General features: G+C 52.4%; 1 protein-coding gene across 2 annotated transcripts; it reads right to left on the bottom strand.

The window, feature by feature from the left end:
- Nucleotides 1-3136: 3136 nt before the first annotated feature.
- Nucleotides 3137-6301, bottom strand: OCEL1 (occludin/ELL domain containing 1). Of its 2 annotated transcripts, XM_033199747.1 has the most exons (6): nucleotides 6153-6300; nucleotides 5603-5779; nucleotides 5274-5479; nucleotides 4368-4533; nucleotides 4064-4117; nucleotides 3137-3555 (listed from the first exon to the last, which is right to left on the bottom strand). In XM_033199747.1, the coding sequence occupies exons 1-6, from the start codon at nucleotides 6219-6221 to the stop codon at nucleotides 3433-3435; spliced, it is 795 nt and encodes a 264-aa protein (XP_033055638.1). In that variant the 5' UTR covers nucleotides 6222-6300; the 3' UTR covers nucleotides 3137-3432. The 2 variants fall into 2 exon arrangements, with proteins under 2 accessions (XP_033055638.1, XP_033055637.1); XM_033199746.1 differs by having other exon boundaries at nucleotides 5274-5779; nucleotides 6153-6301.
- Between the last annotated feature and the right edge of the window lie 8337 nt (nucleotides 6302-14638).

The raw sequence follows: 14638 nt of genomic DNA on the forward strand, positions 1-14638 counted from the left end.
TTTCCCAAGATGCCTTTGGAGACCTTGGATCAAGCCATACCTGAAACCCTTGGGTGTTTTAAGTTCTATGAACTCAGTCGTCCCCCTTTTGTGGCTGAGCCAATCTGACTTCAATTTTTTTTTTTCGCACATGGAACTAAAAATCTGTTTCAGAGATTGAGGTTTGGGAGGCAGGGACCTAGAAGGCCAAGACTTTGAAATGTGGGCTTCACTGGGTGATACGGAATCATGTGGGGTACCAGGGACTCTCCCGTCCCAGCCTCGGGAGTCTGTGGCACCGCTCTGTGGTGGGAACGGCACCTGTGGAATTGAGCACCAGAGCTGTAAGGAGGCAGAGAGAAAGGGCCTGAATGGTGGCACCTCTCACTGATGTCCTGTCACGCAGAGGCAAGTCCTCCATCAAAGATGCCCTTCTGTAGCCAGGCGTGGTGGCAGGAGCCTGTAATCCCAGCTATTTGGGAGTCAGAGGCACAAGAGTCACTGGAACCTGGAAGACGGAGGTTGCAGTCAGCTGAGGTTGCACCACTACACTCCAGTCTGGGCGACAGAGGGAGACTCTATCTCCAAAAAAAAAAAAAAAAAAGATGCCCTTCTGAAAACACCAAGGGAAGAAGTCAAGTCTGTCACGCTGCTTGCTGGGCCAGTGCTCAGCCCTTATGCAGCCCCAGTGTGCCAAAATGGTCCCCAGTCTCCCCATGTCCATCTTGAAGACAGCCTTGGAAGATGGGAGATTAGGCCCCTCCTGTGGAGTCAGTGAGGGTCTCTCGTGGGCATGTTCCCAAAAGGGAACTGAGGCAGGGGCGGCATAGAGAGGACACCAGGTTCCCATTGAAGGCTGCACTGGGTTCTGCATTAGGCCAGGGTTTCCCACAGTGTCCCGTGAGTGAGTGGGTCCATGTCTACAATCAAACTGGACAGCAAGGTCCCATTTATCCAATGCATGGGACATCTGAGGGTTGAGTGAGACCATGGTGTCTGTCCTGCTATTTGGCCCCAGGCCAGAAATCTGGATGTCTGTTCAAGGCCTGACTGCCGAACTCCTACTTTTCCTACAAAACCCTACCCACATGGCCCTTCCTGCAAGAAGAGATCTTGAGCCTCCCTGGCTATTAAGACTCTGCTGTGCAGCCTTCTGTTACTGGACTCAGGGCTATCTTCCCCAGACTAGGGCCTTCTTAAGGACAATCGTGGTGGCTCAGTGGTTGACACTGTCTTCCCTGCATGTAACTGGTCTTCCTGGTTGCTTCTGTCCCCTGTGGCTCCCTTGGGAGGCTAACACTCAGAGGACACTTCTGGTCTGCTGTTACATGGCCCCCATGGGGAGACTGGCTCCACCTGTGCCCCACCCGTCACAGCCAGGCCTAGGATGGGTCGGACACTGGAAGGCCCTTCCCCTAGGCCATGCATATGGATGTGCCCACACAGTGCCTGGGGTCAGCTGCTGTCAAGAAGTGCCCAGGGAGACAGAATGGAGGAATCCAGCTGGGTGTGGTGGCTCATGCCTGTAACGCCGGCACTTTGGGAGGAGGAGGAGGTGGTGGGCAGATCACTTAAGGTCAGGAGTTCAACACCAGCCTGGCCAACATGGTGAAACCCTGTCTCTACTAAAAATACAAAAATTAGCTGAGAGCAGTGGCAGGTGCCTGTAATCTCAGCTACTCAGGAGGCTGAAGCAGCAGAATCACCTGAACCTGGGAGGCAGAGGTTGCTGTGAGCCGAGACGGTAGCCGAGACGGTACCACTGCACTCCAGCCAGGGCGACAGAATAAGACTCCGACTCAAAAAAAAAAAGAATGGAGGAATCCATTTGTCTGGGGTGCATTCATGGCCTGCAGGGCTTCCAGGCTGAACCCACTCCCTTTAGGTGGACCCGAGCATGGCATCCCTTGGATCTTCCAGAAGGCTGTCCTACCAAGACTGGCGTCCTCTAGCGATCTTGTCTCCATTATTAGACCCACAGAAACTCCTGGTCCCCGCCAGGCAGGGTGGCTCACATCTGTAATCCCAGCACTTTTGGAAGCTGAGGTGGGCGGATCATTTGAGGTCAAGAGTTCCAGACCAGCCTGACCAACGTGAAACCCCGTCTCTACTACAAATACGAAAATTAGTTGGGTGTGGTGGCAGGTGTCTGTAATCCTAGCTACTCGGAAGGCTAAGGCAGGAGAATCACTTGAACCAGGGAGGCGGAGGTTGCAGTGAGCTGAGATCATGCCACTGCACTCCAGCCTGGGCAAGAGCGAGACTCTCTCTCAGGAAAAAAAAAACAAAACAAAACTCTTGGTCCCTGGTGTTCCCCGGCAAGCCTGGCCGACGACGTGACGCTGGATGTTGGCCTCTAACTGGAAGGCGACTTAAGGCTCTTGGGGGAAAGAGAACCCCCATTAAGGGTTCAAAGCCTACCCAGAGATCCTAGACAAATCCCTTTTGTGGAACTTTTTTTTTTTTGAGACAGAATTTCACTCTTGTTGCCCAGGCTGGAATGCAATGGCACGATCTTGGCTCACAGCAATGTCCGCCTCCAGGGTTCAAGTGATTTTCCTGCCTCAGCCACCATAGTAGCTGGGATTACAGGCACACACCACCACACCCAGCTAATTTTTTTTTTTTTTAAGTAGAAACGGGGTTTTACCATGTTCGCCAGGCTGGTCTCAAACTCTTGACCTCAGGTGATTTGCCAGCCTCGGCTTCCCAAAGTGCTGGGATTACAGGAGTGAGCTATGGTGCCCAGCAGGAACCTCGTATTTTTTCTCCTCTGGAAATGAAGGAACAATTTTGTGGTGATGGCTGGGTGCGGTGACTCATGCCTGTGATCCCAGTACTTTGGGAGGCCGAGACAGGAGGATTGCTTGAGCCCACGAGTTTGAGTCCAGCCTAGGCAACAGAGACAGACCCCATCGCTACAAAAAATAAACAAAATTAACCGGGGCGTCATGGTACATGGTTGTGGTCCCAGCTACTCAGGAGGCTGAAGTGGAAGGATTGCTTGAGCCTGAGAGGTGGAGGCTGCAGTGAGCCATGATCGTGCCACTGCACTCCAGCTTGGGCAACAGAGTGAGACACGATCTCAAACAAAAACAAAAAACTTTGTGTGTGTGACAACTGAGTGAAATCAGAAATGTTAAGTAATTATACTCAGTAGGTGTCTAATACATGTTTATTTCACTGGGATGGGGAGAGCAGGCTCTACTTTCAGGGAACAGGTGGAGATCTGGAGTCCCTATAGGGTCAGAGCTAGAGGACCCAGAGGAGGAAGACCTGGAAGGCCTTCCTGGAGGAGGAGCTGTCAGCGCTGAGTCCAAAATGAAGAGGCATTTGCAATCCTGGAGAAAGCTACCCCTGGTAGGGAGAGCTGCAAGAGGAAAGGCTGAGGAGATACCAAGAAAAGCAAGGGACCTGCATCCCCATGCATCCCTCTGCCCTCTGCAGGGGCACTCAGAAGTACACAGAGCCCTCGCTGTCTCCTCGGTCATTGAATTTCTGGATCTGAGTCTTGAGATGCCTCAGTTTACCCTTCAGGTAGTGGCAGCGAGCCTGCTTGTCCAGGAAGCCAGGATCCTAGGCAGGGTGAGACCCGGAAGTCCTTGCAGCAGTCTGCCCTGTGGCCCTCAAGCTGCTCAACCCTCTGCCTTTCATTCTCCAAGCCTCAATATTCTCTCCTTGAAACTGGGCACAGGCAACTGGGTGAGCTGGGTGAGGTGGCTCATGCCTGTAATCCCAGCAGTCTGGGAGGCCGAGGTGGGCAGATCACTTGAGGTAAGGAGTTCTAGACCAGCCTGGCCAACATGGTGAAACCCTGTCCCTACTAAAAATACAAAAATTTGCCAGGCATGGTGGTGAGCGCCTGTGATCCCAGCTGAGGCAGGAGAACCGCCTGAACCCGGGAGGCTGAGGTTGCAGTGAGCTGAGAGATCTTACCATTGCACTCCAGCCTGGGCGACAGAGCGAGATTTTGTCTCAAAAAAATAAAATAAAAAAACAGAAAACACAAAAAAAACGGCACAGGCACCCCAGCCTCACAGAAGTCTCAGGGGTGCAAGACCAAGCTGTGGGATGCAAGACTCACCGTTCGCTTCTTCTCAAACTCCCTCCAAACCCGGGCTGCAACTTGGGCCTCCTTCTGCAAGGGGAGGAGTAGAAAGGGGGTTTAGGGAGAGTTGAACTCAAGGAGGGATGGGGAAACTAAAGCTCAGACAGACTAAATGCCCATCTAGTGGGGACTTCAAGGGCTGACCTTAGCCATGTGTCGTGTGGCGCCCAGCCAACCTAGAGTAGAAAGTCCCAGAAATCTGGATCCAGTGGGTGTCCCATAGGCTTGTGTCAGGCCACTCAGAAGGGCTGCGGGGCAGGGCTTTCTCCCCAGTGCTGACCTGGCTTTGGGGTGGGGGCAGGGAGCTCAGCAGGGCCTCCAGCTGCCTGAGCTTTGCCTGTGCACACCCCACCTCCCGCTGGAGCTCCAAGAACTCTCCATACTGGTCCTGGAACACTGCGGCGTAGCGGCTCCGTTCCCTCTCACTGCTCACCGGTGGGTACTTACTACCAGGTTGAAGGGGGTCAGAGTGTGAGCGTAAAGAACCCCACCCTTTCCCCCAGTCAGCGTAATTTGTTTTTCTTTGTTGATGCTGGGCCTCCTACTAAAAATGTTCCTTTTCTCTCCGTCTTTTTATTATTTATTTTTTTGAGACGGAGTCTCGCTCTGTCGCCCAGACTGGAGTGCAGTGGCGGGATCTCAGCTCACTGCAAGCTCTGCCTCCCAGGTTTATGCCATTCTCCTGCCTCAGCCTCCCAAGTAGCTGGGACTACAGGCGCCCGCCACCTCACCCGGTTAGTTTTTTTGTATTTTTTAGTAGAGATGGGGTTTCACCGTGTTAGCCAGGATTGTCTCGATCTCCTGACCTCGTGATCCGCCCTCCTCAGCCACCATATCCAGTTAATTTTTGTATTTTTAGTAGAGATGGGGGTTTCACAATGTTAGCCGGGCTGGTCTCGAACTCCTGACCTCAGCTGATCCGCCTGCCTCAGCGTCCCAACGTGCTGGGATTACAGGCCTGAGTCACCGCGCCTGGCCTATTTGTTTATTTATTTTCAGAGATGGAATCTCACTGTGTTGCCCAGGCTGGAGTGCAGTGGCTTACTCCCAGGGGCAATCCCACTACTGATCAGCAAGGGATCCTTTTCTTTTTACTCTTTGGTAAACTCTTATTCAACTGTCAAAGCCCCAGCCTCAGTGCCCCTCTCTGATCTCAGGCATGAAGAATCACATGGGGGACACTCACAGCTCATAGTCGGGCACTGGGTGGGGCCTAGGCTTATGCCCCTTAGGGATGGCTCCAATAGGGTTCTTGGCACCCAGGAGGGGCTGGGAGAGCAGCTCATCCTCAAACACAATCTTCCTCGGCTTTGCCTTGTGGGGTCCTGGCTGGGGCTGGCACCGAGGGCGGGGGGCGCTGGTTTTGAGGCCTCCAGGCGCCAGTCCTTGCAGCTGCCACAGGAATCGTGGTTTGGAGTTATATCGGGGTGTCGGGAAACCGGAGTCCCTCAAACTGGGGGGACTAAATCTTTTGCCTAGAGGCCCGGCCTGGGGACCCCTCCCGGTCAGGCTCACCGGGGGCCCAGGCCCAGGCGGGTGAGTCGGCAGGTGCCCCCGGGAGCCGCGAGTCTTTGGGAGCTCCCGGGTGGGCATCGGCCTCCGGGAGAAGCAGCTCGCGGGTTTCCGGGCTGATGGGCGGGTCCTGCGGGGGGCGTCGTGTCCCGCGCGCGGCGGGGGTGGTCTGCGGGCGGCCTGGGGGTGGAAACGCGAAGAGGACACGCCTGGCGACGCGCACGGAGAAAGGACGCGCGGGCAGCACGGCCCGAAAGCAGCCAACTCTCACCCAGCGGGAGCAGAGTTCCCCAGCGCGGCTATTTGCATAGACGCACGCGATTGGTCCGCAGCGACCTCCAGACCCCGCCCACGACTGCGTAACCCAAAAGAGCGCTCTGTAAACGAGCTCTGACGTCGCCGCGCAGCCTGGGACCTGCTCTAGTTAACCCCCGCGCTGCCGGAGCTTCGCCCTCTGGGGCGCGCGGAGCCCACGGACAACCGCGCCCGAGGAGCTCCCCGGGACCTCCGCCCCACCTGCAAGGCCGTCCGGCTGGCTACCGCCCCAGGTCACCTGTCCCAGCGTCTGAAGCTCCGAGCCTGGGTCCGTCGTCAGAGAGGCACTTCCGTCCGGGTTGTGCATTTACTGCAGGATGGAACCGACTGGCGGGGTCGCTCGGCAGGGCAGTGGGGCGGGGTCTGACGGGAGGGGGCTGGGCCTGACGGCCTGGGGGCGGGGCTGACCTGGCTGGGCGTGGCCACACACCTTCGAAAAGTGGTCGACTCCGACCTCGGCTCTCAAGTTTGTCTGAAAAAAAGGGATGGTTTTGCAAATTTAAACTTATACATTTTTTCAGCAATTATATGAAAAAGAAATTTAACAAGAGCCTCGCTTGCCCAGGCTGGAATGCAGTGGCGTGATCTCTGTTCACTGCAGCCTCTGCATCCCGGGTTCAAGGGTTCCCCTGCCTCAGCCTCCCGAGTAGCTGGGACTACAGGCGCCCGCCAACACGCTCGGCTAATTTCTTCTATTTCTTAAATAGAGATGGGGTTTCACCGTGTTCGCCAGGATGTTCTCGATCTCCTGACCTCGTGATCCGCCCACCTCGGCCTCCCAAAATGCTGAGATTACAGGCGTGAACCACCGGGCCCGGCCCCTCACGTGTACTTTCAAAGTTGAAAATATTGACTACTCAGGTCAGGCGCGGTGGCTTACGCTTGTAATCCCAGCATTTTGGGAGGCCGAGGTGGGCAGATCACGAGGTCAGGAGTTCGAGGCCAGCCTGGCCAACATAGTGAAACCCCGTCTCTACTAAAAATACAAAAAATTAGCCAGGTGTGGTGGCCGGCCCCTGTAATCCCAGCTACTTGGGAGGCTGAGGCAGGAGAACCGCTTGAACCCGGGAGGCAGAGGTTGCAGTGAGCCGAGATCGCCCCACTGCACTCCACCTGGGTGACAGTTGAGAGACTTTGTCTCAAAAAAAAAAAAAAAAAGAAAGAAAGGCTAGGTGCGGTGGCTCATGCCTGTAATCCCAGCACTTTGGGAGGCCGAGGCGGGAGGATCACCTGAGGTCAGGAGTTCAAGACCAGCCTGACCAACATGGAGAAACCCCCTCTCTACTAAAAATACAAAATGAGCTGGGGTGGTGGCGCATGCCTGTAATCCCAGCTACTTGGGAGGCCAAGGCAGGAGAATTGCTTGAACCCGGGAGGTGGAGGTTGCAGTGAGCTGAGATCGCTCCATTGCACTCCAGCCTGGGCAACAAGAGCGAAACTATGTCTCAAAACAAACAAACAGGAAATATTGCCTATTGCATGAGTGAAAGAATTTAGAAACTATTTCATAATTCTTTTCCTATTATATCCCACAAATGTTTTTTTCTTGTTGATTTTTAGAAGTTCTTCAAATGTCAGCCGGGCAAGGTGGTTTATGCCTGTAATCCTAGCACTTTGGGAGGCCGAAGTGGGTGGATCACTTGTGGTCAGGAGTTCGAGACCAGCCTGGCCAACACAGTGAAACCCCGTCTCTACTAAAAATACAAAAATTAGCCAGTCATGGTAGCGTGCACCTGTAATCCCAGCTACTCAGGAGGCTGAGGCAGGAGAATCACTTAAACTGGGAGGCGGAGGTTGCAGTGAGCCATGATTGTGCCGCTGTACCACTCCAGCCTGGGCGACAGAGTGACTCCAAAAAAAGTTCTTCAAATGTCAAGAAAATTCATGTAACCAGGCAATGTATCTTTTTTTATTGCTGCTATAAATGGGATGCTTTAATACATTTTAAAGCTATATACATATATAGTATACAAGAAATTAATTTTTAAATATCTGTAAGTCTCTTGCTAGCTTATGGAATTCTTTTATTGAAATATCTTTAGTCACATTGCTTAGGCCTATCATATATACAGTCATCTGCAAATAATTTTGCCCTCTCATTTCTTATTTTTCTTCTTTTCTTATTTTTCAATCTCATTTCTTTCTTCTTGTTTTAGAGATGGGGTCTCGCTCTGCCGCACAGGCTGGAGTGCAGTGGCGCCAACATAGCTAACTGCAGCCTTGAACTCCTGGGCTCAAGTGATCATTTGCCTCAGCCTCCTGAATAATTGGAACTATAGGCGCGCACCACCACACCTGGATAATTTTTTTTTTTTTAAGATGGAGTCTGGCTCTGTCTCCCAAGCTGGAGTGCAATGGTGTGATCTCGGCTCACTGCTACCTCCGCCTCCTGGGTCAAGCAATTCTCCTACCTCAGCATCTTGAATAGCTGGGATTACAGGTGCTCGCTACCACGTCTGGCTAATTTTTGTATTTTTTTTTTTTTTTTAGACGAAGTCTCACGTTGTCACCCAGGCTGGTATGCAGTGGGGCGATCTCGGCTCACTGCAGCCTCCACCTCTCGGGTTCAAGCGATTCTCCTGCCTCAGCCTCCCAAGTGGCTGGGACTACAGGCGTGCACCACCACACCCGGCTAATTTTTGTATCTTCAGTAGAGACAGGGTTTCACTATGTTGGCCAGGCTGATCTTGAACTCCTGACGTTGTGATCTGCCCACCTTGACCTCCCAAAGTGCTGGGATTACAGGCATGAGCCACCGCGCCTGGCCTAATTTTTGTATTTTTAGTAGAGATAGGGTTTCACCATTTTGGCCAAGCTGATCTCAAACTCCTGACCTCGTGATCCACCCACCTTAACATCTCAAAGTGCTAGGATTACCGCCATGAGCTACTGCACCCAGCTGATAATTATTATTTTTTTGAGATGAAGTCTTGCTCTGTTGCCCAGGCTGGAGTGCAATGGCACGATCATGGCTCACTGCAACCTCTGCTTCCCCGGTTTCAAGCAATTCTCCTGCCTCACCCTTCTGGGTAGCTGGGGTTACAGGCACCTGCCACCACGCCCAGCTAATTTTTGTATTTTTTAGTAAACACGGAGTTTCACCATGTTGGCCAGGCTGATCTCGAACTCCTGACCTCAAGTGATCCATCTGCCTTGGCCTTCCAAACTGCTGGGATGACAGGCGTGAGCCACACCAGGTGGCCTACATCTGGATAATTTTTACATTTTTAATTTTTATTGGTAGAGATGGGGTCTCGCTATGTTGTCCAGTCGAGTCTTAAACTCCTAGGATCAAGCGGTCCTCCTGCTTCAGCCTCCCAAATAGTTGGGACTAAAGACATGAGCCCCATGCCTGGCATTTTATTTATTCTATTTACAGGGTCTTGCTATGTTGCCCAGGCTAGTCTCTATCTTCTGGCCTCAAGCAATCCTCCTGCCTCAGCCTTTGGAGTATCTGGGACCACAGGCGTGCACCACCATATTTGGCCCCATTTCTTTTTTTCTTCTAGTTGTGCTGACTACCACCTCAAGACTATGTTAAATTATGGAGGTAGGGTGACTGTGAGCATCCTTCCCGGTTCCATTCTCCTAGGTTTTTTTTTTTTTTTTGAGACGGAGTTTCACTCTTGTTACCCAGGCTGGAGTGCAATGGCACAATCTTGGCTCACTGCAACCTCCGCCTCCCCACAACCTCCGCCTCCCAGGTTCAAGCCATTCTCCTGCCTCAGCCTCCCTAGTAGCTGGGTTACAGGCACGTGCCACCACGCCCGGCTAATTTTGTATTTTTGGTAGAGATGGGGTTTCTCCATGTTGATCAGGCTGGTCTCGAACTCCAGACCTCAGGTGATCCGACTGCCTCGGCCTCCCAAAGTGCTGGGATTACAGGCATGACCCACCACACCCAGCCTTGTTTATGTTTTTTAAGCCGGAGTCTCACTCTTTTACCCAGGGTGGAGTGTAATGGTATGATCTCGGCTCACTGCAACCTCTGCCTCCCAGGTTCAAGTGATTCTTCTGTCTCAGCCTCCTGAATAGCTGGGATTACAGCCATGTGCCACCATGCCTGTCTAATTTTTGTATTTTTGAATTTTTTTTTTTTTTTTTGAGACAGAGTCTCGCTCTGTTCCCCAGGCTGGAGTGCAGTGGTGCGATCTCGGCTCACTGCAAGCTCCACCTCCCAGGATCATGCCATTCTCCTACCTCAGCCTCCTGAGTAGCTGGGACTACAGGCGCCCGCCACCGCACCCAGCTTATTTTTTTTTGTATTTTTAGTAGAGAGGAGGTTTCACTGTGGTCTCAATCTCCTGACCTTGTGATCCGCCCGCCTCGGCCTCCCAAAGTGCTGGGATTACAGGCATGAGCCACCGCGCCTGGCCTAATTTTTGTATTTTTAGTAGAGATAGGGTTTCACCATTTTGGCCAAGCTGATCTCAAACTCCTGACCTCGTGATCCACCCACCTTAACATCTCAAAGTGCTAGGATTACCGCCATGAGCTACTGCACCCAGCTGATAATTATTATTTTTTTGAGATGAAGTCTTGCTCTGTTGCCCAGGCTGGAGTGCAATGGCACGATCATGGCTCACTGCAACCTCTGCTTCCCCGGTTTCAAGCAATTCTCCTGCCTCACCCTTCTGGGTAGCTGGGTTACAGGCACCTGCCACCACGCCCAGCTAATTTTGTATTTTTTAGTAAACACGGAGTTTCACCATGTTGGCCAGGCTGATCTCGAACTCCTGACCTCAAGTGATCCATCTGCCTTGGCCTTCCAAACTGCTGGGATGACAGGCGTGAGCCACACCAGGTGGCCTACATCTGGATAATTTTTACATTTTTAAATTTTTATTGGTAGAGATGGGGTCTCGCTATGTTGTCCAGTCGAGTCTTAAACTCCTAGGATCAAGCGGTCCTCCTGCTTCAGCCTCCCAAATAGTTGGGACTAAAGACATGAGCCCCATGCCTGGCATTTTATTATTCTATTTACAGGGTCTTGCTATGTTGCCCAGGCTAGTCTCTATCTTCTGGCCTCAAGCAATCCTCCTGCCTCAGCCTTTGGAGTATCTGGGACCACAGGCGTGCACCACCATATTTGGCCCCATTTCTTTTTTTCTTCTAGTTGTGCTGACTACCACCTCAAGACTATGTTAATTATGGAGGTAGGGTGACTGTGAGCATCCTTCCCGGTTCCATTCTCCTAGGTTTTTTTTTTTTTTTTGAGACGGAGTTTCACTCTTGTTACCCAGGCTGGAGTGCAATGGCACAATCTTGGCTCACTGCAACCTCCGCCTCCCCACAACCTCCGCCTCCCAGGTTCAAGCCATTCTCCTGCCTCAGCCTCCCTAGTAGCTGGGTTTACAGGCACGTGCCACCACGCCCGGCTAATTTTGTATTTTTGGTAGAGATGGGGTTTCTCCATGTTGATCAGGCTGGTCTCGAACTCCAGACCTCAGGTGATCCGACTGCCTCGGCCTCCCAAAGTGCTGGGATTACAGGCATGACCCACCACACCCAGCCTTGTTTATGTTTTTTAAGCCGGAGTCTCACTCTTTTACCCAGGGTGGAGTGTAATGGTATGATCTCGGCTCACTGCAACCTCTGCCTCCCAGGTTCAAGTGATTCTTCTGTCTCAGCCTCCTGAATAGCTGGGATTACAGCCATGTGCCACCATGCCTGTCTAATTTTTGTATTTTTGAATTTTTTTTTTTTTTTTTGAGACAGAGTCTCGCTCTGTTCCCCAGGCTGGAGTGCAGTGGTGCGATCTCGGCTCACTGCAAGCTCCACCTCCCAGGATCATGCCATTCTCCTACCTCAGCCTCCTGAGTAGCTGGGACTACAGGCGCCCGCCACCGCACCCAGCTTATTTTTTTTTGTATTTTTAGTAGAGAGGAGGTTTCACTGTGGTCTCAATCTCCTGACCTTGTGATCCGCCCGCCTCGGCCTCCCAAAGTGCTGGGATTACAGGCATGAGCTACCGCGCCTGGCCAATTTTTGTATTTTTGATAGAGACAAGGTTTCACCATGTTGGCCAGGCCGGTGTCGAACTCCTGACCTCAAGTGATCTACCTCTTTCAGCCTCCCAAAGTGCCGGGGTTACAGGTGGCATTAGCCACCGTGCCTGGTCTATTCCTCATTTTGATGGCAGAAATTTTGAGTATTTGCCCATTAAAGTCGATGCTTCCTTTGGCTTGAGATTGTTCAGTGAAGTGAGGAAAATCTCCATCTATTTCTTTTCAAATTAGGAGCCTTTGGGTAATGGAGGCTAAACAGTACAATTTGTCATTTCAGCATCTGTGATTCTGTTTTCTGAAGCCTTAATGTACTGCCTTTTGTTGTTGTTGTTGTTTGAGAAAGGGTCTTGCTCTGTTGCTCAGGCTGGAGTGTAGTGGTGTGATCACAGCTCACTGCATCCTGCAACTCCTGGACTCAAGCCATTCTCCTGTCTCAGCCTCCCAAGTAGCTGGGAGTATTTTTTGTAGAGATGGGGTTTTACCATGTTGCCCAGACTGGCTTCAAACTCCTGAGCTCAAGCGATCCTCCCACCTTGGCCTCCCACAGTGCTGGCATTACAAGGCGTGAGCCACAGTGCCCTGGCCAATGTGGTTTTCTTTTCTTTTTTTTTTTTTTTGAGTAGGGGTCTCACTCTGTCACCCAGGCTGGAGTGCAGTGCTGCGTGATCGCTGCTCACTGTAGCCTCCAATCCCTGGGCTCAAGGGATCCTTCTGCCTCAGACTCGCCAGTAGCTAGGATTATAGGTGTGAGTCACCATGCCTGGCTCAGTCTCACTCTTATGATCTACATTTTTTTTTTTTTTGAGATGGAGTCTTGCTCTTGTTGCCCAGGCTGTAGTGCAGTGGTGCGGTCTCAGCTCACCGCAACCTCTGCCTCCTGGGTTCAAGCAATTCTCCTGCCTCAGCCTCCCAAGTAGCTGGGATTACAGGTGCCCACCACCATGCCCAGCTAATGTTTTGTACTTTTAGTAGAGATGGGTTTTCACCATGTTGGCTAGGCTGGTCTCAAACTCCTGACCTCAGGTGATCCGCCTGCCTCAGCCTCCCAAAGTGGTGGGATTACAGGCATGAGCCACCGCGCCCGGCTCTATGATCTACTTTTTTTTTTTTGAGACGGAGTCTTGCTCTGTCACCCAGGCTGGAGTGCAGTGGCTGGATCTCGGCTCACTGCAAGCTCCGCCTCCCGGGTTTACACCATTCTCCTGCCTCAGGTTCCCAAGTAGCTGGGACTACAGGCGCCCGCCACCTCGCCCGGCTAGTTTTTTTGTATTTTTTTAGTAGAAACGGGGTTTCACCATGTTAGCCAGGATGGTCTCGATCTCCTGACCTTTGTGATCGGCCTGTCTCGGCCTTGCAAAGTGCTGGGATTACAGGCTTGAGCCACCGCGCCCGGCCTTGATCTACTTTTTAAAAGCTGCCAGTAGCGCTTTTAAAAATCTCTACTTGGGCCGAGCACAGTGGCTTATGCTGTAATCCCAGCACTTTGTGAGGCCAAGGCAGGAGGATTGCTTGAGGCCAGGAGGTCGAGGCTGCAGTGAGCTATGATTTTGCACCACTGTTCTCTAGCCTGGACCACAGAGTGAGACCCTGTCTCAAAAAAAAAAAAAAAGAAAAAAAAAACCCTACCTAATGGTTTTACTCACTGTGTGATGGGGTCCATTGGATGGGGGTCAATTGGGCACCTCCCAGGGTCTCCACAATGCCATCATGCTGCCATGGGGCAGACACCCCAAGCCCTTGTCACCAAGCCCCTCAGCTGCTCCCTTACAGGTTGTGCCCTGTCTGGAGCTAGTGTGAGAGCAGGGCTCAGGACCCTAGAATTCCTACTCCACAACCCTTTTCAGGACCCCTATCCTAGTACCCACCCAGTTCTCCTTTGAAATGATCAGACTGTGAGCTGGGGAGGGCAGGGTCTCCAGGGAATGCTGGGCACGACCTATGTGTGTTTGTCGAGTGACTGTGTGAGGGATCTGTAGTGTCCGAAGAGCTGGGGCTGCAGTGTGGCTGAGCTGTGTCCTCAAACTATTGCCTTCAATTCCAGGGAAGACCTAGTGTTGAGACCCCCTCCTCCAGGCTGAGCTCCTGTCATTACCCCACTCCTCCTCGACCCTCCAAGTCCCTGTCCTACCCTTTGGCCCCACATTGCTGAAGGCATTGAGTTTGGCTGTAAGTCTGCCAATCGGAGGCTCCTAGGGCCTCCTGGGGCTGGGCCTCATTCGTTATCCGGTAGGCTCCAGAGGAACATGGGCGGAGGGAGAGTTTGATGAGTCACCACCCGCCAGCCTGACTTTTTCTGTTTTTTTTTTTTGCAATGGAGCCTCGCTCTGTTGCTCAGGTTGGAGTGCAGTACCGCCATCTTGGCTCACTGCAACCTCCACCTCCTGGGTTCAAGCGATTCTCATGCCTAAGCCTCCCAAGTAGCTGGGACTACAGGCATGTGCCACCATGCCTGCCTGAGTTTTGTAGTTTTTGGTAGAGACGGGTTTTCACCACGTTGGCCAGGCTGGTCTCGAACTCCTGGCCTCAAGTGATCCACCTGCCTTGGCCTCCCAAAGTGCTGGGATTCCAGGCGTGAGCCCCCGCATCTGGTGCTGAGGTTCTTCTTTCCCTGCTCACACACTCTCGGTGGCTCTTCAGGGACCTCCAAAGACCCTCCCATCTCATTGCCCACCCTGAAAGGCATTGCTGGATGGGGACAGGGGACAGAAGGCAGACA

The sequence above is a fragment of the Trachypithecus francoisi genome, unplaced genomic scaffold, assembly GCF_009764315.1.
Source record: "Trachypithecus francoisi isolate TF-2019V2 unplaced genomic scaffold, Tfra_2.0 Lachesis_group5, whole genome shotgun sequence".
NCBI classification, from domain to species: domain Eukaryota; kingdom Metazoa; phylum Chordata; class Mammalia; order Primates; family Cercopithecidae; genus Trachypithecus; species Trachypithecus francoisi.